Source organism: Bos mutus, chromosome 5, assembly GCF_027580195.1.
Source record: "Bos mutus isolate GX-2022 chromosome 5, NWIPB_WYAK_1.1, whole genome shotgun sequence".
NCBI lineage: Eukaryota > Metazoa > Chordata > Mammalia > Artiodactyla > Bovidae > Bos > Bos mutus.
Genome location: NC_091621.1, coordinates 3,319,502 through 3,345,193, shown reverse-complemented (window position 1 = coordinate 3,345,193; position 25,692 = coordinate 3,319,502). Strand labels below are relative to the sequence as shown.

The 25,692-nt window shown below is 41.8% G+C and overlaps 1 protein-coding gene across 3 annotated transcripts; it reads right to left on the bottom strand.

Annotated features, from left to right (window-relative positions):
- Positions 1-375: 375 nt before the first annotated feature.
- Positions 376-24,942, bottom strand: PRDM4 (PR/SET domain 4). 3 transcript variants are annotated; one of them, XM_070370209.1, is made up of 12 exons: positions 24,818-24,942; positions 24,186-24,452; positions 19,653-19,786; positions 17,779-17,964; positions 15,372-16,166; positions 10,992-11,141; positions 9,882-10,021; positions 8,879-8,964; positions 7,812-7,939; positions 6,548-6,862; positions 5,259-5,427; positions 376-2,043 (listed from the first exon to the last, which is right to left on the bottom strand). In XM_070370209.1, exons 2-12 carry the CDS (start codon positions 24,194-24,196, stop codon positions 1,734-1,736), a joined length of 2,424 nt encoding a protein of 807 aa, XP_070226310.1. In that variant the 5' UTR covers positions 24,197-24,452; positions 24,818-24,942; the 3' UTR covers positions 376-1,733. The 3 variants fall into 3 exon arrangements, with proteins under 3 accessions (XP_070226310.1, XP_070226309.1, XP_070226311.1); XM_070370208.1 differs by lacking the exon at positions 24,818-24,942 and adding an exon at positions 24,633-24,791; XM_070370210.1 differs by lacking the exon at positions 24,818-24,942 and adding an exon at positions 24,633-24,790 and having other exon boundaries at positions 9,882-10,000.
- Positions 24,943-25,692: the final 750 nt, after the last annotated feature.

Genomic DNA, 25,692 nt, shown 5'->3' with positions numbered 1-25,692 from the left:
AAGCTGAACGTGGCGTTGTCTCAGCCCCACCAGAGCTCCCTAACGGCAGCTCATGACCTCATGTTGACAGCCACCTCTAACCAACACCACCTCACCCACTCCCTCAACTGCAGACCTGTACTTCTCCATGGAGGCAGCAAAGAAAAGGCACTACCTAAGGAAGGAAGAGGGCAGGGACAAGAGCTGGAGATGCAGGAAGCACGATTTATCTAAGCACTGTTTTGCACAAGCATTCTAAAATTTAATTTCAAAGCTAAGGTACTTAGGAAATACTTTCTCCAGCTTCTGACCTTAGAAAAACTCAAGCTGGACCTCATTTTCCTGTAAAAGCTTCAATCTTCTCCTTCCACAAAATGAGATTACAAGAGGTATTTTTTAAAAAGGTTTTATTTTAATCCTTCCTAGAGGAATACAGATTTGAATGAAATACATTCATTCCATAAATACATTAGCAGCAAAACCTTCCCACCAGTGTCCTCTCCACTCCAGCCCAGAGGTTGTGCCTTAGAGCAGGAGAGCATGTTCCATCAACCGTTGACTTCAGGATGTTTGCTTCTTGCTGAAAGCAGGCTATACATGAGAAAAACCAGATGACAGATCAGATGGGTAGGTGAATTAAGCTGGAACCCTGAAAATACATCCACGTGGTGACCATTTGACCTTCTGCACCTTCCAAATCCTCTGGAATCCACAGTGTTTAACTGATGAGGTCCTTCACCACAGACAACTGGGAGCGCCTAACCTTGCAAACACACCAACATGTCTTCTCATTCTGAGCTGGCAACATTTTAACAGTGTCTTGATCCTTTTCAGAGAATCAGCCAGATAGAAAGGATCACTCCCTCCTTCTTTCCATGGGCCAAGGTACCTCTCTGTCAGTTGGTCCACATGTCCTTGCTATCAGGAGACAACGCAACAGGCGTTACTTGGCTTGTTAGACCTCCAGATACTCTGCCCGGGTGCTGGAGGCTTCACTGGAGAGAGAGATGTGTCGAAACCTTCAAAGACCTCTAAGGAACAGCAATCAGGTCTCTCACCCCAGCTTCCATCAGAGCACGCGACAGAAGCACTCTGGACAGTGGCCCAGGCGCCTCTCCTTTTCTTCTCTCCATTAGTGCCTGCTGCCTGGCTGTTCCTTTCTCACCTGCCCTCTAGGTACCTGTGAAATTCTGGGAAGCAAGATCTACCCTAAACTCCCCAGCGGCCAGGAGAGATGAAGGCAGGTGGTGCTTTAAATCTGTGAACCGCCGTCAGAGTAACAAGCTTACACTGTTACGTTTCAATCCATTCTGGGATGAGTTTAAGTCACAAGTCTGCATAAAACGTAACACCAGAACCACAATCAGGACGACTGTGACGCAGGGACCAAATCAACGGTTGCTACCAAATCAATGGGTTGGGAGAAAAACGAAATAATGAAAGAATTTAAAATAAATCTGATTTGTTGGGCATGTTATCACCCAGATTATCATGTAAATAAAGAACAGATTCCAAAACCTGACACCTGCCTCCCCATACACCACTTAAAAAGAGGACACACGCTCTATTCTCAATATTTTTAAAAGTGTTTTCATTAGGATACTCTTCTATAAGTGCTTTATCCATTCCCATTTAGTCTGTTTTGACTGTTGGCTGGAAGGAATCAAACTATTTTATATAAAAACCACTGTAGTGAATAACTGGTTATGTGTTTTTCCCTTTTGCATTTTCCATCCAGAATAGTCAGCTTCTTTCTATTTATGTGCAGAGAGAGAGTCATCTGCTGAATACACAGCACTGCCGATGCGACAGTCCTCTGTCCCCACCGAGTCCACCAGCTCTTCCTCCTCTGAGTCATCCTCCTCCTCCTCCTGTGCTGATGAACTGGAGGTGGGCCCTTTGCAGGTTTTTAGGTGTCGGGTGAGATGATATTTGGTTAGATAAGCCTTTGTACATTTTTCACAGACATAATCCCGTTTTCCTTCATGTGAATTGAGATGTTTCTTTAAGTGATTTGTCCTCAAGAACAACTTGTCACACTTGGGACACTTGATCTGGCGTTCTCTAAGAGGAACACAAGGAAAAAACAAAACAAAACATTTGATTTGGGGTTACAAAAACAACTGAGGCACACACTTACTCTGCACAACCTCAAGACCTTTGTCTGAGAAGCTCTACCCAACTAGAATCAAACTTCTCTATAGGAGATGTATCATATAGAACAGCCATAAGACATGTGTGCAGTTTAAACAGCACAGACTGATTTTGCCTGTTTTAGAATTCTAGGTAAATGGGATTGTACTGTATGTATCTCTTTTGTGTTTTTGCTTCTTTTTGAAATTCAGTCAAGTTGCTTCCATGGCAGGAGGCTACTTACCAATATACCACAACTTGGTTGTGGCGCTGGCTCTGTTGTTAATGGGTACTCTGGGGGTTTTGTTTTTTAACACCACAGGCAAGACTGCTATGTGAACATTTCTACACTGGTATGTGGGTCTGTTCCTCTAGGGCATATACTCAGGTGAGGCACAGCTGGATCCAAGGATATGCACACCTTCAATTTTACCACAATGATGCTACGCTATTTTCCAACGCTGTTGTATCAATATACACGTCCATCAACAGCCATTTCAGAGCTCCTGTTGCCCCACATTCTTACTAACTGGAAGACTCAAATTTGAAAATGTTTGCCAACTGACCAACATAATGGTATCTAACTATAGTGTTAACAGTAGCCCCTAGAAGTATCCAATTCAAGACGTCAGCAGCGTCAAGGCTGGAGTAATAACCCTGGCCCAGACATCTTAGAGCTGACAAGAAACTTGGGGATCATACAGAGTACAAATTTTTTAACTTTTTTTGAGCATCTGAACCCTGTTTCTTAATGAAAATCCAACATGTTAAACAGATAAAATGGGGCACTCAACCCTGACTGAACCTTAGACCCACTTGGCGAGCTTTTTAAAAATACCAAGGCCAGGGCTCTGCCCCTGATCAGCTAAATCAGAATCCTTGGAGGTGGGGCCTTGGACCAATCATTGTTTCTCACATTTCCCAAGTGACTATCACGAGCAGTGCTAGGGGCTGAATACCTAAACTGGTATGCTGATGCTTCAGCTCATAACGCGATGGGAGCTGGAGGTGGGGACCTACGGTTTAGATGAGGTTATGAGGATGGGACCCCAATGATGGGGTTATATCCTCAGAAGAAGAGAAAGAGAGATCAGAGCTTGTCCACTCTCTCCTCCACCTGAGCACATAACAAGAAGGAAGCCAGGAAGAAGGCCCTCATCAGAGCCCAACCATGCTGGCACCCTGGTCTCAACTTTCAGATTCCAGAAGTTTAAGAATATAAATTTCTTTTGTTTAAGCCGCCACTCAGTCTATGGTATTTTGATGTGGCAGCTCAAGCTAATATAAGCAGCTAGACTAAATGACCCCAGAGAGCTCTTTCAGTTCCAACTATGTAAAACTATATATAAAATTTGATAATTAATGTATCTAATTTCTAAAATTTCATACTAATAATGAAACCACTTAATGAAAACTTTGTTTTAAAAAGTCATTCTGAGAGTCAGGAATGTAGATCCAGACTCCTTTGGTATTTTAGTGTTTCAGGTTGCACTGTGATTACAAATCAGATAAAAGAGCTGATACAAAAACAAAATATTTATCTAAAACCCATGATAAGAACACCGATACAGTATACTAACGCATATATATGGAATTTAGAAAGATGGTAACAATAACCCTGTGTACGAGACAGCAAAACAGACAGTGATGTATAGAACAGTCTTATGGACTCTGTGGGAGAGGGAGAGGGTGGGAAGATTTGGAAGAATGGCATTGAAATATGTATAATATCACGTATGAAATGAGTCGCCAGTCCAGGTTCGATGCACGATACTGGATGCTTGGGGCTGGTGCACTGGGACGACCCAGAGGGATGGTATGGGGAGGGAGAGGGGGAGGGAGGAGGGTTCAGGATGGGGAACACATGTATACCTGTGGCGGATTCATTTCGATATTTGGCAAAACTAATACAATATTTTAAAGTTTAAAAATAAAATAAAATTTAAAAAAAAAGAATAAAGGTTCCATTTTTGATGTATTTCTAAATAAAATACAAGCTAATGTTTTCTCCCTCTTCTAACACTTGCTAAAAGCGAAGGACCACAGAACCTGCTCTCTTCTATTTGTCACTGTAACTATAACACAGGCAGGACAATTAATTACAGTTGGATTCATGCAATAAATTCCTAACGAGCTGTCCAATATTTGGCCTTCTCCTCCTTCCACCCCCTTGGCCTGCTGCCAGAGTAGTCTCTATAAAACAGACATCTCACCATGACATTCTTTCCCTTAAAATCCTTCAATGCTTGTGCAAGAATGTGAATACATTTAACATCACTGAGCTACACACTTAAAAAGGGTTAAGACAGAAAAATTTATGTGTTATATACCATAACGAAAATACGCACATGCACACACACGCACAAAGCAGGGTAATTCCTGGTACATGGGGAGGAAAAATGCCCCTATGACTCTCCATTATTCCCAGAATGAAATTTAATTTTGAACTGGATAAAAGGCTCTTCATTACTGGCTGCTGCCTCCCGCTACTGCTCTCACATACATGGGGTGCTCTCACTATAGAGAACCACTTTCATTTCATAGTCCTTTTCACATTCATGTTTCTACATACCCCGTTTCGTCTGTCTAGCAGACTATTCCCTGAATAACTCTAATTTACCTTAACACTTAGCTCCAACTACCAGGAAGCTTTCTCAGGATACTCACAGACTGGGCGAGGTAACCCTCTTCTATAGTCTTTCAGGATCCTACACTTACTCTAACATCTGCAACACAGCATGGCAAGTATTTACTCTTCTGTTTCTCTTAATGGCCTCTGAGCTCTTTAAATCCAAGGACCATTCTCATCTTTGTATTTTCACCATTTAGCAAATTGCTGAACTTCAAGGAGGTACTTAAAAATTTGTTAATCAAATGAAAGTATGTTTCAAAAATATAAAAGAAAAAAGGAAATAGAGTAGAAGTGAAAATAAGAAAACAAAGCAAGCACATAAACTCTTCCAGGATAAACGAGAACCTTAGCTTTGTGACCTATGTGGTCGGAACACAATCTGTGTGGTCAGAGAACACAGGCTGTGTGGAACACAGGAGACAGCTACAGGCGCCACGGCGGGAGAGAGACAGTGAGCAGGCACACACAAGCCCCCATTCATCGCCTGAGCAACGGTCAGCTACAGGTCACTCACTGCGTGTGGATGAGCACGTGCTGCTTGAGGTCTTGCCTCCGCATGAACAACTTGTCACAGTAGTCACACTTGAGGTTCTTCTCCCCCGTGTGGATGACCATGTGGGATTCCAGGTGAGCCTTCTGGGTGAAAGACTTGTCACACAAAGTACACCTGTAGTTCTTCTGACCTGCATATTAACCCGAATGATCACACTGTGAATCAAAGTGCCAAGAGCACTCTCGGCATGGAGAGACACATTGTACAGGTATGTGGCAGAGGCAGGAATAAAACAGAATTGACTGGTACCTGGAACCTCACATTCTAGGACTGTCTACCTAGAGCCACTGAATTATATGCTGCGACTAAAGCTAGTGAAGCTAACAAACCTGACCTATGACTGCTTATCTACACACACACTCTTTACTCTTTACAGCTAACACACGATACAAGTTCTGGGGGAAAAAAATCACTTATAACCCTAGTGCCTAACTTAATTCAATCTTTTTTTTTTTTTAAAAAAAAAAGACCTCAAGAATTCTAGTACTTGTCCATAAGCAAACATATTTTTACAACCTAAATTTTAGTTTTCTTTTTTAAATAAAATACATGTCTTCATAAACCAAGGATGAAATAAAATCTTTTTAAGAATGCAGAAAAAAAGTTACTCTAAGTCAGGGGTTAGCAAACCTTTTCTTATAAGCCATTCCGAATCTTAAGGTTTGTGGGCCACACACGCTCTGCTGGAACTACTCAGTCTTAATGGAAAAGGATAAGGAAGAATTTTACCTTCAAAGCTTTGGAGAAAATGACCCAACCAAGAAAACCAAACTAAACCAGTTATTGTTACAGTGCATATGATAAAACCTTACAGCTAAGAGAAAGGGTTTGGTGTGCATGGAGTTTAGAAAATAGAAACTCAATAAATTCTGGTGGTATTCAACAAACAATATTCAAAGGACAGAAACTGGCTCTGGCTAGTGACAGGGGTGACCTCTAATAGTACGCTCTAGCTGTTTCTGAAGAATTACCTTCAGTTCCAAACACATAGATGAACTCCCTGATTATTAACTGCATTTTCCCAGTCACCTTCAAACTATGACTAGGCCACCTGGAAGATGGAGCAACTTAGTAATATTCTCTGAGGAGGCAGTTATTCCACACAATTCATGACCCAATGAAGTCCTCCTGTCAGCCAGCCAATTCTCTAACATCTAATCTCAACCCTATTTGGAAAACTTGTCTTGCTGCCACGCCCTTACCAATTTCTAATTTTTCAAAATCCCACTTCATGGTCCAGGACAGCTTACCTGTGTGTATCTTAAGATGGGTCCGCAGGTTGCTGGGATCACTGAAAGCCTTGCTACAGAAATCGCACTTGTGGGGCTTCATACCCATGTGACCCATAAAGTGGACGTGAAGTTTGGAAGGAGAGATAAAAGCCTGGGGGCACATGGAGCACTTCCACTTCCTCTCTTTGCTATGGCTCGGCCCATGGCTGCTGCTGTGGCCGTGGCTAGGAAGGTGGTTATGGATGTGGCTGCTCAGGTGGGCTTTGAACTCAGTATAGGAACTGCACTCCTTGCCACAGTTACAGAGATGCACATCTGGGTGTTCAGGAACACCTTAAAAATAAAATTACTCAATGTACTTACTTCAATTTTAAAACTTAGTGATTGTTGCTTCTAATTTTCCCTTCTATCAAAATTTCCAGCTTGCCCACTACCTGTAGAATTAAACAAATCTTGTTCAATGCTCTAGTCCCAGCATCTCAAATAGTGTGTCGGGCACATAGGGAAGACCTGGTAAATACTAAACTTTAAGGCATCTTCCTAGGCAATAAACTGAAGATTTTGTTACACACGAACTCTTGTGTGTGTGGGGGGGCGGGGCAGAAGTTTTATTACAGTGAAAAGGACAGAGAACGCTTCTGACACAGACATCAGAAAGGGGACGGAGTGTCATCACTTGTCATTATGACACAGTGCAAAGAAAGAGACTATGAAGGTTAAATCAACTCACAGCATGTCCTTTATGACCTTAAAACTAACGGTTCGAAAAGGAACCCAGGAACTGCAAATTCCCCAAAGTCCTAACACAAAGTTCATGCTGCCTGGCTGGTATGGCTGCCTGGTTCTTCAGCATATGAAGAATTTCACAGATCTTAACACTTCTATCGTAAGGTTAATATTTTGCTTTTACATACACAAAGGTATGTGGTTTGCTTTTGTTGCTGCTAAGTCACTTCAGTCGTGTCCGACTCTGTGCGACCCCATAGACGGCAGCCTACCAGGCTCCCCTGTCCCTGGGATTCTCCAGGCAAGAACACTGGAGTGGGTTGCCATTTCCTTCTCCAATGAATGAAAGTGAAAAGTGAAGTCGCTCAGTCGTGGACTCTTAGCGACCCCATGGACTTTAGCCCACCAGGCTCCTCCATCCACGGGATTTTCCAGGCAAGAATGCTGGAGTGGGGTGTTCTGCTTACACATAAATCATTACCAAAACTATACTACTGATCCTTGGTATTTTTACTGTGTTAGATTCATGACAAACAAATCTTATATATAAACTTACCAATCTGCTGAGCATAATCCCGGCTGTAATAAAAAAGCAGTTCATTTTCAGGAGGGATATCTTGGGAAGTACAGAAGTAGATTTTTCCATCATGGGGATAAGCCACCAAATTCTGTTCTTCCCGATTCCTTTAACAAATCAAACATATTAATTTTATCTTATTATTTATTTACTTAAAAAATTTTTTGGGGGCCACACTGCATAGCTTGTAGAATCTCAGTTCCCAATCCAGGGAATGACCATCAAGCATATTAAGTTTGAAATATATACTAAATATATCATATCCCTATAGTGAAATCTTACATGAAAACTTAGATGTACTATTTCTCTAGGTGATTTCTCTAATTACCTACACTACGTGTTAGGGTTAACTTGTTTAGAAACAGAACTCTTACTTCAGTATATCACCTCATTGCTCTTTATAGTCAGAAAACACTCTAGTCTACTGCTAGAAGAAAAGTAAGTAAAATGAAGCCTTAAAACACTATGACAAAGACACAGAAATAGACAGAATTAACACAGCAGCCTAAGGGGTTGATTGCATGTGTGCATGCTAAGTCACTTCAGTTGTGTCTGACTCTGTGCAACCCTACAGACAGTAGCCCTCCAGGCCCCTCTGTCCATGGGGATTCTCCAGGCAAGAATACTGGAGGGGGTTGTCACGCCCTCCTCCAGGGGATCTTTCTGATCTAGGGATCAAACTGGCATCTCTTACGTCGCCTGTACCGGCAGGTAGGTTCTTTACCACTAGCGCTGCCTGAGAAGCCCAAGGGGTTGACCAATAGCCAATATAAAGAAAAGGAACCTACTCAAAAATTCAATGGTAACTGTATCATTTTTTATGGCACTGGTAAATTGAACAAGCTGCTCATAAAAAAGGGATAATTTCTTATATTTTAATTTATAATCACCATTAGTCAACAACTACTGGAGTGAAGAAAATTAAAAGCCTTAGGCTTTAAGCTATGTTCAGATATCACTGTCATTGGATTCTTCAATTCTTTCCTATTGCATTCAAAGTTTCCTACTGAAAAATATCCAAATCATAACTATTTATTGCATCTCACCTGGCTTTGCGCACAAACATCATCCAATTACATTCATTTTCGTCAGTTGTAATGATGCAGAATTCTAGGACACCATTGTGGTATATCTGCCAACAGAAGGCAAACATACACATCAAATGAACTGACAAGTTCTTGCAATAATCTCATTTACTTTGCAGTAGGTACCAGCTTTCCTAGCCAGTGTGAAAACACATGGCTGTCCTCTCACGTGTCTGTCATTTCACCAGTCACCCTATTTCCAGCAATAAAGACCACTAGAGATCTACAGTTAGTGCTCTGTATACAGAATCATGTTGCTCTTGATTAGTCACATTTTGGCTTGACTGGAATAGACATAAAAAACTCTAGTTGTCTTCATCACCCACCACACAAATGGACATTAAGGTCAGAGAACCACCTCTTATTTTTTTCTCCAGTCAACCTAGCATTCCTGTGTTCTCGTCTGGACAACACAACTAAAGTCCCCAATGCCAGTGGCACTTCACCTCTCCAACTATCACAAGACCCATTTCTGCCTTAATTCAATGTTAACAAGCATCATTCCCAAACTACTAAGATTCTATATAAACATGTTATAGGAACAGGTGTGTATATCAGAAACTTAAGTTTTCAGCCCCTTTCATTAGAAAACTAGAGAAATAATCTTAGCTTCCAAGTCTAGAATTGTTTCCCTAGCTAAATATTTGAATGCTTTAGCTGATTACAAAATAAGACTTTCAACATATAAACAAAGTCCAAAGCCTGAGCTGCCACAAGTAATAAAAATGAGCAGTCATTGGGTTACTAACAAAATGGAGACTAAAACAGTTTATCTTCTACATTCAATATCTGACATTTTGCTATGTATTATAATTTGGCTACCAAGAACAGAAAGTAGTATTCAATGACTGATGGATGACTGGCACTGTATGAATCTTGGCTAAGTTTGACTTTTACATCGCTTTTAACTACTTCATTACTCTAAAAGCATCCAAAAGTCACAGAAAATTTCCAAAACACTGACCTTCCAGATATGATTAACCGCCTTGTCTGTCCATTCTGCTACTTCCATGGAGTGACTTTGCTGGCCAATGAGAGGCCCGAAGCAAGTCCGAACAGGGATGGTTTCTCCAGTCCACACACCTATCAGTGGAAGGACACCAACTACACAATCAGTGATTTAAACGTCTAATAGGATAGAGAAGACAGTAGCTTAACTCATGCCAAGAGTCTTATTTTCCATGAATCTATGAACTGCTGATATTCTAGCACTCCTGAAAGGTAGGTACGTCTTATGGGTTCTATTCTATAAATAAGGAAAAAGTAATGAACAGATTAGACTGGGCTCAGGAGAAACATGCAGATTAAGAAGCAGTATCAGAAATTCCTGAACCAATGTTTATACACAAGGAACCATGTCCCTCAAAGTTGATACATAAAAAGGATCAGACAACACTACTCTATTATAAAAAAGTAAAGCAATTACTACAAAATAAATCAAACTTCTAAGATCATTTGTGCTTAAAGCACTGCTCTTTATTACCTAGGTGGTTTAATGCTTTCAACTGACTGATGCCTAAGCTACACCTGAAAGAACAATGAGTCTAGTATCGTATTTTCAAAGAATGGCACAAAGATTCAGATACCACGTTACATTCCAGTATGGATAAGCATACCGTGGCAGTCTGTATTTCTTACTCTCTTTTCCTAAGGAGTATTAAGCAATTTATAAACATTGACAGAAAGTATTTTTGGTGATAGTAAGTTATAAATGGTAAATTTTCCAGGTTTTATAAAAGAAACTAAGTTTCAAGGAGTGATTTGTCACGATAATGGACAGTGGATGATACAGCTGAAAATACAAGCCAAGTCTTCAAAGATTCAGCCTTTGAGGAGGATTCTCTCCTCTATTCAATCCTGATCCTAAGAAAGGGGAACTTTTCCAATAAAGTGTTCAACCTGATTTAGTGCTATCACCACTGGACAAGTATTCCATAAAAGGATAAATATTCAGCCATACACTGACTTCTGGATCAAGCAAGTAATCTCTAAATTATACACATCCACTTTTACAACTGTACCCTACAAAGGAAGAAGAGACTTTGATCAAGTTTTATGGTTCCCAGGGTCTTACCAACATCTGCTCCCACAATTGACTGGCGGAGAACAAGCTGCTTTGGGAGAGAAAGCCTGGCTCTGCTCTCTATTGGAGTGTCAGGAACAAAAGTCACCGGTCCATGATCAGGGCAGTCTGAGGGATAGGCTCGGTCACAGAGAGTGCACCCTGCAGATGACAAATGTGAGACATAAATGGGGTCAGTTCCAGCAGACAGATCAAAGACCACCTGCTTTATTTAAATGTGAATTATTAAAATGTAACCAGTATGAAGCAAGGTTCTAGGAGAAATGCTCTGATCAAAGGGCCACTTTATTACACGTACATGTATACCCACTCATATCCTTCTTCAGCAAGATTCGATTTTTTTTTTTTACTACAAATGGACAAGTTTCCTATTCAGTGCATAAGAAAAACACTGATCAAAAAATAACACATTACTTCAAGAATCAAGTGTGTCATTTCTTACATTAAGTGGACAAGTAATTCCTTCAGATATGATGTTCTGAAGTCGAAAAGATTCAGAGTCTACCAAACTCTGAGAGGAAACTGAGCTGAAACGCTGTCGGTGATGCAGTGACAACACAGCACAACGCAGTCAGAGACGCTGACACCACCGCTCGCTCCTGCTTCACTGTTAACAAACTGGCTGACCACGTTTGGATGACAGGTTCTTAAGACAAAGAAAATATGCAGTCTGCTCTTCAGGACAGCAGGTAAGATCATACTCTTGCAGACATGTTTGCTTAACATTCTTAATTTCTTATTGTTCATATGGTCTTTCTTTTTGTATTGTCAAAAAAACAATGCTGACTTCATACATTGTTCTATGCTTATTGTAACTTCACGTTTACAAGCTCAGGAGTGTCCTCCTCCACAAATCTTTTGCTCTTTACTTTCCTTTCTCCTTGATAAGGAGTAGTATTCATGACCCTATTTCGTCAATGACTGTTCAAATTTTCCAAATTCATTCACAAAACAGCTGAAATATGTAGAACCACAGTCTTCTAGGCACCTTTATTCCCCTAAACAACCTATTAGAAATTACCAGTTAAATGGCGTAAAATATCAGTTAAAGTTTTCATATTTAGCCAAAGTAGTAATAATACGTTACTTCTTCAAGTACTACTTGATTTAAAATTCTTTAAAATCAGACTAGAGATCCCCTACACTCTATGAGGACTTATTCTCCAATGCTCCTAATTATAAACCATGTTAACTCTTCAAACAAAAGAGATTCAGATATCATATGACAAAAAAAGGGTCATAGGCTTCCTTCAAAGAGAATACCAATGGTGAATAAGTCATGTAAGATGCTGAACATCATTAGTTATTAAGGAAATGCAAATTAAAACAATGAGATGCCATTTCACACCTACTATGATTGCTATACACACACATTTTTTTTTTTTTACAAATAAAATTCAATTATTACTAGGAAAATCTTATTACTAGAAAAAAAAAAGGAAATCTTGGCAAAGATGTAGAGAAACTGGAACCTTCATACACTGATGCTGGGAATATAAAATGGTGCAGCTACTTTCGAAAACAGTCTGGCGATTCCTCAAAAAGAGGAATTTCAATCCCATATATATCCAAGAATTAAAAACATACGTTCATTCAAAAACCTGTATGTGAATGTTCATACCAGCACTGAATAGTCAAAAAGGAGAAACAACAAAATGTTCATGAAAAATAAATGGATGAACAAAATGTGGTATATCCATACAATGGAATATTATTCTGATACATGCTATAACGTGGATAAGCCATCACAACATTATGCTAAGGGAAAGAAGCCAGGCACAGCCATATACAGTAGGATTCCATTTATACGACATGTCTAGACTAGGCGAATCCATAGATAAAGCAGTTTAGTGGTTACCTGAGAATGGGGAGTGGAGGTAAGAGCAACTGCTAACAAGGTTTCTTTATGAAGTAACAAAAATTTTTGAATTAGATAGTAGTGATTGTTGTCACTACAACCTTGTCATTATACTAAAAACCACCATTATACTAAAAACCATACACTAAAATGTGTATGTGAATTACATTTCTTCTGAAAAACACTCAGAAGCAAGAGGTTCCACTTGCCCACTTGAAAAAGGATCAACAGGAGACGTCCCTGGCAGTCCAGTGGGTAAGACGACAGGTTTTGACTGCAGGGGGCACAAGTCTGATCCCTGGTCAGGGGACGAGGATCCCACACGACGCTAGATGTAGACCCTCCCATGAAGGATAAATAGACTGACTTAAACCACCTCTTACCTTCTCCTCAATTAATGACTATACATTAATTACAATCCTGAATTATTTTAAAATTATAAATTTGAGCCTTTAAAGGGTTAACACGAAAGGTCTCCCCACGGTTTGGCTTCAGTAGCACCAGAAGCCTCCTACTTTTCTGACCATCCTGTTCAACTTACTTTAGAAGCTCTTCCTCTGCCACTGTACCTTAGCATACCTAGCCTTGTCATTCCACACACTTAACTAGGATAGGATCTCACCTCACTTCCATGGCTATGATTAACACCTTAATGCTGAGGATTCCTGAATATTTCCGGATAGATCTCTGAGCTCCAGACTCAAGTTCTCACCCGACACCTCTAGGTATCACTGGATACTGAAATCAACATGTCTGACACTGGACTCACCTACACGCATCAAAAACAAAACAAGGGACTTCCTGGTGGCCCGGAGGAGGAACCTGCCTACCAGTGCAGGGGACATGGCTTTGATCCCTGATCCAGGAAGATTCCACATGCCTCGGAGCACCTAAGTCCATGGGCCTCAAAGACTGAGGCCCACGCTCTAGGACCCGTGCCTCACAACAAGAGAAGCCACAGTGAGCAGCCCACACACCGCAACCAAGAGTGGCCTTCACTGCCCACAGCTAGAAAGACCTCACGGAGTAAGGAAGATCAAGGGCAGCCAAAAAAAAACCACTCCACCTCCATCGTTCATCATCCTAAGGAATGGTCACTATCCACCTAGTTTCCCAGCCAGAAACCAGTAATTTCTCCTTAAACCTTCTCTCCTCCAACTTCACCCAATCAACAAGATCTATTCAGTTTTCTGTTAATATTTTCCACTTTTTCCATCATTATCTATATTCTAGATTGGAATACCATGACCTTGCACTTAAACCATGGCATCTTTACCTCTCTGCCACTAACAAGCCTGCTACCCTCACACCACAGCAGAACCCCTATCCCAACCCTCCCTCCTCAAAATCCCTGTCTGCTCTTTGAAGACCCTCTGTGTGCTGGCCCCTACTTCTCTCATCACATATCCCTCTCCCCACCTCTGTTTGTTTTTTTTTTTTTTGAGGCGGGGAGGGTTGTATTTTTTTGGTTGTACCGCACCACATGTAGGATTCTAGCCCCCGATCAGGGATCGAACTTGTGCCCCCTGCAGTGGAAGCTCAGAGTCCCAACCACTGGACCACCAGGGAAGTCCCTCTCCACCTGTTTTATGCTTCAGCAATCCTGAACCACTCACAATTCTTTCAAACTACAGGTGCCAGTTCCCACGGGGCACACTGTTCCTCCTGATTCTCCACTTTGGACATGTCTGCTCTTCAGGTCTGTGTTAACACATATGTAGTCTTCCCTGCACTTTCCACAGTCTGGTGAGACGCTCCCAGCTCAGGCTCCTTTAGCACCATACACTTAATGCCACCTTTCCACTCAGTATACCATAACGCAATAGCCTGTTCACTAGCCTGTGCTTCCCTTCAGACTGTAGGTTACTTAAAGCCTCTCGCAGATTATTTTTATGCTGCATCTAGTACAGAGGCTGGTGCCTGCTAGCACTCAGCATGTTTACTGCGTGAATGAAGCGGTAGTGACACCAACAACTCGACTTTTTATATTGCTTTTGTTACTGTTGCCCCATAAAAAGAACTTTTACCTGCCAAACTATGGTAATTTATATGCATTCTGAGCAAAAAAAAACCCCAAAATTTTACTTGTATCCACTTACATTTTTCCACAGGGATGAAAAATTACACATGATCTAATAAATTCGTCTTATGTAGAAAAAGAGCATGGCAGGTCACACAGAATACCTTACTGAAATTTACTTATATAATTAACTCTGTGAAACCTTGGGAAATAAGTATTACTAGGCTAAACTTATCTGTAAAATACAGAAATGACTGTTTCCTTACTTCAGGAAGATTTTTTAAGAACCAACAGAATGTCTATATATCACTTGGCTTATGTGAGAAAAAGGCACCACATTAACACAAAGGACAATACACAGGCAAATAGAAGTTTCAAAGTCTAGTTACTTTCTACACTCCCGTAATTAACACCTGACTTTGCGACTAAACCTGTTAAGGATGATGACCCTTTCTATCAATATCTCCAAAAGAAAAAGGCTAAGCACACTCACAAATTGTAAACAAGGTTGCCATATTTTCCTTGTTTGAATTGGAGTCTTCCATTTGCAGTGAAGGTGGTACAAAAGAAAGACTGTCTGAAGAAACATCTACATGACCTGTCCCCATAGCAACCTCCTGGGTGATGGAGGAGACAGCCACAGGTTCTAGGCTTAGGCCAACTTCATGGAGGGAAACAGACTCTAGGGAGGCGAGGTTGTGTGAGGTAGAGAGTGCCACGCTTACAGAGTTGGTGCTCATGGCCACGGTGTGGATGGAGTCACTGAGGGCACTGTCAGACATCCCGTTGACCCGACTTGCAATGTGGTCTGTCTCCATGACCACAGGGAGCTCCAGGCCGTTCCCATGCATGGGTATCACACCACCATGTCCTACAGTTTCTGCTGCAAGGTTGCTGCTCACAGAGTCCACAGACAGAGGTTCATGACTTCTGGAGCCATTTGGGATTTGGGTATGCTCGCCTGCAACACCATCCATCGTCAGCTCTTCTGCCATTCCATCTGTAGAGATCGGGCTGGTGACCCTAGAGACGTTCTCCATGGTGATTGTTGTGTCCAAGGCCACCTCATGACCATCAGTGGGATGAAGACTTTGGGCACCATGTGTGTTCACAGAGCGAGAGTCTATTGAAACAATGCCTGGTTCTAATCCAACATTTCCATTGGACTGATAGGGATCTAGCGCTGAAGGGTTATTGGCGATAGATAATGCTGTATTACCATCAACATTTATGGAGTTAGGGTGAATATACTGAGGAGGTGGTCTGTCAGCTAAATAAGACAAAATGCCTGGGAAAAGGAAAAGATGAGATATCAGTAACTTTTCAGTATATTAACAATTCCAAATGCTAAAAGCTATTTTTCTTACAAATGCAACTCAAGTAAAATAAGCTCCTATCTATTTCTTTGGTTTGATATATATATATTTTATAAATAGCAACATAATACACCATAATTCAGTTTTGTGAAACTCAGAAATCATAAAAATTAATGTTCCTTTGAAGTCACTAGAAATTAATCATTTCTGCCATTAATAACATATACATGGTTGGACTTCCTGAGTCCCAAGATGCTGAAATTTGCTCTATAAGAGCTAAAAGGTCAAATCATTTAAAAGCAGATATTCCATATGAAAAATAAAATTTAATTAAATATAACTAAGTTTTTATTAAACTATCAAGAAACATTAGGCTCTATTCAAAATAAGTCACAATTATACTTGCTTTATTAAAACAGAAAAAATATTTGAACATTCCTGTTAATGAGTATATGGTGAAATGGTACATGCTGTATCTCCAATAGAAGCCCAAATTTCTAAAATGTCTTTGCAAAGTATTGAGTATATATAATAAAAACCTCAAAAATATTCATACCCTCTTGCATAAGAAACTCCTTACGGTAAACTGCCCAAAATGCATTTTGTAAATAATATACCCCAAAATATTTACATAACAGTAATAAACAAACTGGTAAAAAGTGTCCATCAATAAAGACTGATATAATAAACCATGGAATAAACCATCAGTAGAATGTAATATGTCATTAAAAAGGATGATTATGAAAACCATGTAACAGCTGGGGAAAATAACTATGTAAAAATAGAGAAAAACATTAAGTGGAAAAAAAAGGGTATATAATTGTATTGCAAGTACTACAGTTTTCATTATGGAAAACAGTAAAAACCGCTACACAAAAAAAAAAGGTAGGATGGAAGTACACCAGAAAGATGGATGATGGGACTATGAATAATTCCCCTCCCTATTTGCTAAATTTTCTGATATGAGTATATAATATTTTAGAATAAAAATTCAGTAAACTTTATAATAAACCATGACACTACAGCAGGACATGTGGTTGGTAGGAATTAGAATTGGAGAATTATAAAAACTGAACTAAGGAGAATTATAAAAACTGAACCAATTATAAAAACTGAACCTAGAAGAGACAAGGGAAGAATTGTTTATGTGCCATTAAGAAATTAACCTTTGTCAAATTGCTATATTAATAATGTTATCTATATGTTCTAAGAGGAGAAGTACATAAATACAATTTCCCCCCCACATATCTAACAGTGACAAAGAGAAAAAAGCATCATTCAAGTCTTTGAGAACTGAAGTTAACAGTCGGCTGCTATAAGGACTTCCCGGATGGTCCTGTGGCTAAGACCCCATACTCCCAATGCAGGGGGGCCTGGGTTGGATCCCTGGTCAGGGAACTAATCCCACATGCTGCAGCTAAGATTTTGCACACCACACCTGAAGATCCCACATGTCTTGACAAAGATCGAAGATCCCAAGTGCCACAACTAAGACCCGGGGCATCTAAATAACTAACTAAAACAAAACAAAAAAGGGTCGGATGTATTATTTCTTGTAAATTTCCAAATAACTGTAACACTTACCAGGTAAAATGGTTCTGAAGTAACTGCTCTCAAGGTGGGGGTAAGGTGGTGGAGGTAGGGTGTAGTTTCTTTCAGGTAACCCACACATCACCCCTCGATCCCCAATACCCATTGGGAGCATCAGAGACAAAGCAGAAGGTAGAGAGCTCAGGGAGGGACCCAGGTTTGGAATCGCCACTGGCAGGCCTACAAAAAAAAATTGTTTTCCTCAATTAAAAGTAAGTACTTTAAAATTCTGTAATCACTGGCTCAACTCTTACAAAGATTTTTGCAACAGGCAAAAATCTCACCCAGTAGCCCTTTACATCCCCAGACAGACAGTACTGGCAGACATCCACAGACAAGCCCTAAATTTAGTCTGCAAGTCAGTTTTAAAATGCCAACTTGATCGTTCAGTTATCTGTATTGCTCTTGGGTACCAAAACATTTAACTACAATTTAAAACCTAGTTTAAATACAATTTAAGAAAACAATTTATTTAGACATAAAAAGAATGGAAAGAAATATACACCGAATTTCAAAGAAATATATCAAACTTCAGAGTGGTCTCTAAGTAGTGACAGTACAGATTTTTAAAAAATATTTTTTATTATACTTTCCATTTTATATGGTGAGAATGTATCACTTTTAAAAATTTCATAGATATGCTTCTACTTGGGGAAAAAACCTAAAGTCAGATGTAAAACTACATGTATTTCTTGATATAATCTTTTGCATATATGCTATACTTCCTGATTTTTAAAAATTTACACACAATATCCACCTTGGACTACATCTATCCACACAATGCTGAAGTGACCCTGTGGCTTCCCATCATAATGAACTCACCAACTTGGGCAGTGCAGATTTGCACTATTTTTGCCACTGGAAGTATTTTTAAACAGGTTTTTCCTCCTTAATAAGAGTGTCTACTAAACGGAATGCCTAAGAAATAAACAAATGAGTTAAGAACTAATACATTTTTTAAAAATTTCTTTTGTGGACACTAAAAGGAATGTGAAGAGACCCTAATTTAGATGAATCTTATTTAACTGCTGCTGCTGCTAAGTCGCTTCAGTCGTGTCCGACTCTGTGCGACCCCATAGACGGCAGCCCACCAGGCTCCCCCATTCCTGGGATTCTACATTTTAGTAATTAAGCAGGTAATTCTCTAGAGAGAACTATTTAAACTTGCAGATTTAAAATACTCTTAAGCATTAACTCTTATTTTGATAAACAGAGTCCAATACATTACAATGTCAGAGACCCGCAAGAATCACTAGCTTACTGCTATAAGACTCAAGAGCTTACTTCTTTTCTATTTCAATAGAAAGAAAAAATTCAACTGGGCAGATAAAAAGGTTTTAAATGTACAGTGCTGGGGGAAAATGAGCTTTCCGTACACTGTTATTCTGTCCGAGTACTGAGGCTCAGGGGGAGTTCATGTAGGAGCTCCCTCTCTGAGACCTCTTCTTTGACCATAATTCTAGGTCTGGCACATTTGTGGCTGGTGCAAGTTTCAGGTATGATAGAGAACAAAGCTGAATTTCTCATGTGTTCTAGGAAGAGTTAGTACAGTAATTCTCTCCTAATAACCCAGGGACAGAATGTCAAGGGCAAGGATAGATGAATGGGTAATCTTAGATAAAACACCAAGTCAACTACAGCTCTAGACAAAAGGGCACTAACTCAAGAAGAGTACTACCAGGAAAAGCTGCTACCCCTATCCTACCCACTAGAACTTCAGTACTCTACAAAAATGGCTACCACAGGTGAAACTGCCATTGACCTGCTGGGCTACTCCCATCCACTCTGAAAGGGGCTCTGACCCATTCCATTTAGAAGGGTTAAGGCAATTAAGTGTTGGAATCCAGTCCCTCTCCCTTACCACTCACCTGGAGCAGGGATGGCATTGTGAGTGGGTGAGGCAGCCAACCCCAGGTGACTCCCTGAGACCGGCAAGGCATTGCTCACAGAAGATGAAGTCAGCTGCTCCATCCCCACAGGACTCAGGTTCATTTCATTCATCCTAAGAAAGATTAGACACAACCAGTTATGCAAAAATTGCCTCAGTGACTCTGTTTAAGGTACTGAAGAACCTAAAACAATGGTGGTGCAGAGATACAATTTGATCAACTACAACTTCATTTCTATGCACACAGCTCTCCGATAGTCTTTCTACTGATAAGGAAATTAGGATTCAGAGATGTTAACTTGGCTGTCATATAGCAGAAACAGGATTTAACTCAGGTGTGCCTTGTTCCAAATATTAAGCATGCTATTTAAAGCAAAGTTTGCAATCCTTAGAGTACACCCGCAATGAGGCGTTTTTGTGTTTTTAATTCACCTGTTTTCTTTCACAGTATCTCGTTTCTCCAACTGGTTTATTACCTGAAACCAGGACTTGTTTTAACTTACTCAAAGAATTTTTACTAATTCTTTTCACCAGAGGTTAAAAGTGATACTAGGTCTGAATTAGACTGCAAACAGTGTGAAGAAGCACGGTATCTTCTCCATGGATCAGCATTTTATTAAAACTCTGTATAGATACCTTAATAATTAATCAATAATCTTAGTAAAATCCTCCGCATAACAAGGTTCATTAGGTAAGCTAGATACTTTATAAAAAAATTACTTCATATTAGCTCACTAATTCTTCAAAATAAGGGAATCGAGGAAACTGAGTCTCAAAGAGGGCTTATCATGCACCCCAAATCACAGAGCAATTAAACGGAAGAACACAGATCATGCTGCAAAACACTGTCAAAAAGCTTTTCAATACATCAAACTTTTTAAAATCTACAGACCATTTTCAGCAAGCTGAGAATCTGAGAACTGCCTTTTCTATGCAATCTATCTTGCACTGCCATTAGCAGTATCATTAGAGTAACAGGAACACTCGTAAGACCCTACTGGAGGTTATCAGGAAGTATTAGTTCCTATGTCAGAATTTAAAGACTGTCCAAAAAAAAAAATTTTAGAGACGGCCATATCATAAACAATTTCAAGAGTCCAGCCAACAGGTTATCCAAAGAAGGTCACCAGGAACCTCCAGTCCTTGTATCGAATATCACAGTGATGCAAGGTCTTATGTGTGTGCCTAAGTACATGGGAGAAGTGAAGAATAGGAAGGGGACAAATGGATCTACACACTCCTTAGCAGTGAAAACAAAACTTAATAGGTTTTTAACCTGAAAAATGGCTACATCAGCTATGAATCAACATGAAAATAGTAATTACTAACACTGATTACTCCCTTACTATAGGTATTAGACACTGGGCTGTGATAACATGTAATGATCTCACCTAATCCTTATAACTGGGCTTCCCTGGTGGCTCAGTGGTGATTAATCCACCTAGCAATGTAGGAGACGGGGGCTCTATCCCTGGGTTGGGAAGATCCCCTGGAGAAGGAAATGGCAACCCACGCCAGTCAGTATTCTATATGGGAAATTCCATGGACAGAGGAGGCTGGCAGGCTACAGTCCATGGGGTCTCAAAAGAGTTGGACAGGACTGAGGGACTAAAACAACAGTAACAGCAATCCTTATAACTACTGTGAGTAGGTATTATTCTTAATCCATTTTAGAGATGAGGAAACTGGGACTCAGACCAAGAAACCCAAAATTACATTAACTAGTAAGGGGCAGATTTAACTCCAGATCTGCCTAATTTACAGAAGTCACAGAACTGGCATTTAAATCCAGGTTCACCTAATTTAAGACAGCCAAGCTCTTAACTAAGATAATTACAATAAAAGAACTGTTTTGCCTTTGACAGTCAGTTCCAACACTCAGGATCTGTGTGTTTACACAGTGGAGTATGCTTAATGTCTGACATAAACTGTGCAACCCCATAGACGGCAGCCCACCAGGCTGCCCCGTCCCTGGGACTCTCCAGGCAAGAACACTGGAGTGGGTTGCCATTTCCTTCCCCAGTGCGTGAAAGTGAAGTGGCTCAGTCGTGTCTGACTCTTTGTGACCCCATGGACTGTAGCCCACCAGGCTCCTCTGTCCATGGGATTCTCCAGGCAAGAGTACTGGAGTGGGGTGCCATTGCCTTCTCCAGACATAAACGTATTCCTGCATTATTCCATATTTACAGACTTCAACCTTACCCCAGGCCAGGTATCTCATAAACCTCAGCTCCCAGACATTAATTAAGTGTACAAAGCTAACTGAGGACAGTACCCTGTACAGAGTAGGCACTCTGATTTGGATGAAGCAATGCAAACTCATTCTTACTAGAAAGACAACTAGAATCACATTAGCAAATGAGGTGCACCTTATGAGGGACGGCACATTAATAACTGTATTTAATTATGCTATACAAGGAAGATCCCACATGCTGTTGGGCAACTGAACCTATCTCAACCACCGAGCCCGCACACTTTATAGCCCGTGCTCCGCAACAAGAGCAGCTCCGGCAATAAGAAGCCCGTGCACCACAACCAGAGTAGCTCCCGCTCACTGCAACTAGAGAAAGCCTGCATGCAGCAACCAAGACCCAGCACAGGAAGGAAGGGAAAGGAAAGGAATGTAGGAATTCCCTGGTGGTCCAGAGGTTGGGGCTCTGTGCTTCTACCGCAAGGGCCATGGGTTTGATTCCTGGTCAGAACCAAGATTCTGCATGCCACGAGGAGAGGCAAAAAAAATTCAAAAATTCAAAATAAAAGAAGTGGCTTGACAGAAAACAACAAAATTCTGTAAAGCAATTATCCTTCAATTAAAAAAATAATTTTAAAAAAGTGCAAAACTCCGTACAACCTAAAGACGCCATAGCTACCATAAATTTCAAAGTTTCTGGGTTTGATTCTCCTGTAACTTTTTATAGCTACAAACATTAAAACTTTACAGTCAGTAGAGCAGGAATGACCTACAGAAAACGATTACAGTAATTCTTTGAAGTACAATTAAAAGCTTCCCTGGTGGCTTTGACGGTAAAGAGTCTGCCTGCAATTCGGGAGACCCGGGTTCAATCCCTGGGTCGGGAAGATCCCCTGGAGAAAGAAATGGCAAGCCACTCCCAGCATTCTTGCGGTGAAAATCCCATGAACAGAGTTGCCTGGCAGGCTACAGTCCATATGGTCGCAAAGAGTTGGACACAACTGAGCCACTTGCACATACATAGAATTAAAAGTCTGTAGCTTCAAACTCTATACTGAAAATTCCTGAGTATTCATCTGTGCAAATAATCTCAAGATAAAAATCAAAATGGTGTTTCTAGGCTGACTCTTAGACCTTCTCAAACCAGTTCAAACCAGAGTTAATGTGAGGCTCAGCAGATTTCTGCTTTGTTGTGAGTCACCAAAATGTGATGATCTCAGCAGCCATAAACCAAAGGTAACTAGTATCCCACAGAGACAAAGCAAATGAAGGGAATTTACAATACGATCCTCCTAAGACACTCTCATTCCAAAGTGCAATTCTATCCTAGCTACTTTTCATACAGGATTCTAGGAAGCAATGCTGGGAGAAGGGCCAGAATCAAGATACTGTACTAAGCTCGAAATTCTTCCCTACGTATATTCGTTGTAGAATCATTCCCTTCATCTTCTCTAGTTTACATGACCTATGTATGACCCATGGGGCTTCCCTGGTGGCTCAGACAGTAAAGAATCTATCTGCCTCCAATACATGAGACCTGGGTTCAATCACTGGGTGGGGAAGATCCCCTGGAGAAGGAAATGGCTACCCGCTTCTTGTCTAGAGAATTCCATTGACAGGGGAGCCTGGCGGGCTACAGTCCATGGGGTTGCAGAGAGTCCGACACAACTGAGCACACACACAAGTACGAACCATTCGCTCATCTTACTAACTTTTTGTCAGAATGACATGTAAGAACCTAACTGAAATGCAGCCACTTTGCAAATGCAATGGACAATTTTCAGTAATTCGAGTGAATTTTTAAAATCTTCCTTATCCTCAACAGCCTATGAAAGGGCCCTTTAAAGAACAGTCAAATGTAACTCTTTGGCACATTTCTATACTGTAGAGTATAGTACTTTCAACATTAAGTCTGAAGAATTAAGAACTTAATTTCTCTCCATTACCAGCCAAGCCAGCTGGTAACCAGCAAAATTCAAGGTGAAACATGGTAATGAGCTAAAAATACACCTCGAAACTCAGATTCAAATATGTAATTAAAGGCGCAAATAACTCAAAGGCAAGGATGAGGATGCACAACAAGCCAACAATCAACCTGTGGCTATTCGGAATAACTACTCACATGTGGCGCAAATCAAGCCTAATCAGAGTATATTCAACCCAATACTGGTTTCTGGATTTCCTGTTCCCTTTCGGACAAATCCATTTGCAAATCGCACCTGTAACCTGCCCAACGGCACCACAAACAAAGGCATTCTGAAGTCTTATTTGCTACATGTTTTCCAAACATGTCACCAGCGCTCGGCCCACTAAGCTACTCACCTGTGATGCATCTGCTGGGGGCCAAGGGTCAGAGAAAAGCGCACACGGGTGGCGGGGAACCGGCATCAGGGTTTGCGTTCCAAGGTCACGTGCTACCGCATCTTGCTTACAACCGCTGCACAAACGCGGCCACTCGTCCCCGGGGCCGCCCGGGACCGCCCAACTTCTCCCGAGGGTCGGCGGCCGCGCACCCTGCCGCGAGATGGGGCATGCCAGGGGACACCCGGGGCCTTTCCTCCAGAAGCTTCGGGAGGGGGGCTGCCCGATCTGAGGGAGAGGACAAGGGCGGTCACCCAAACGTAAGGAGGATGCAGCCCCCGTCCTCCGCCGCCGGAGAGCCTGGGCCTGCGGACACCGCCTCCCAAGGGCGGCCAAGTCACCCGCCCGCCGGCCTGGAGCTCGCAGGCCGCCCTCGCCCCGCCCCGGCAGGGCCCGCGCGCAGCCCACCTGCCGGTCGCGCGGGGGGGCGCGCGCGCCTGCCCCGCCGCTTTGTTCCTCATCCGGGCAGAGCTCGCCTCGGGGCCCTCCCCGCCCGCACGACCCCCGCGCCCCGGGGGCCGCTCGCCTAACGTTTCCCGCCCGGCCCTGCCCGACCCAGCCCGACCCAGCCCGCGATCGCCTCCGGGCCGCACCCTCCAAGGCGCGTTTCCGGCTCCTCAGCCACTCTCGGCGCCCGCCGCTCCGCCCCTCCTGCGTGCGCCCCTCCCCGCTACGGCCCGCAAGCGGCGTCCGCGCGCTCACTTCTCCTCCCCTGGCCCATCCCCCCACTCCCGCGCTTGCGCGCGGCGAGGACCCTGGCCGGAGGGGGCGGGCCGTGAGAGGCTCGGCCTGGAGCGCCGCGTCTCAGTCCGGACGGGTGGAATCGATCGCCGAGCAATCGACCCCGTTGCTAAGCAACCGGGGCTGGCCTGAGCCCTGGGAGCCGATTCTGAGTCGCAAAAATCCCCCAGACTTCGGGTTTCGGTCTTCGTGGCATCCTTCAGTTAGAAAAGCGTGGGTTCACGCAAGCCTACAAGATTTGAAATAAGGGACTTAACCAGCTATGTTGGCGGTGTTGTCCAGGAGGAATTGGGATTGTATCCAAAATATTTGTCACCACAAGTTACACCTGAAGGTCTCTCAATTTCCCTGCTTGAAGTCATAAAGGGTGGTTTGGGGGATTTTTGTACAGATTACCTTTCCATTCGCTCTTTGCCATTCTTTCCCTACTGCAAGCCAAGCGCTTTGCTAAACCCTAGGGATACTGAGATGGCTTTAAAGGAAAATGGTCCCAAATTTGCAAGGATTGGATATTGTCTATAACACACTACCTGGTAGCCTCCTTTCACCAGCGGAATAAAAGAGACCCAGGAATTCCTCCTTTCATTCAGAATACACTTATTGAATTACATCTCAAACATACATTTCAACAGCTTGCAATGTAGTGGGGACTGATGAGTTTTGAAAATTCAGTCTCATGTGAAAACAGAGGCATATACAGTTTTGTAGGAGAGCCTAGACAGGAGTC

Bases quoted from the DNA above. Each gene is read 5' to 3' on its own strand.
- PRDM4 (XM_070370209.1), bottom strand. The intron at 8,965-9,881 runs GTCAGTGTTTTG...TTCTGTTGGCAG, and splicing joins CGGTTAATCATATCTGGAAG to ATATACCACAATGGTGTCCT. The intron at 6,863-7,811 runs GTAAGTTTATAT...TTTATTTTTAAG, and splicing joins GGATTATGCTCAGCAGATTG to GTGTTCCTGAACACCCAGAT.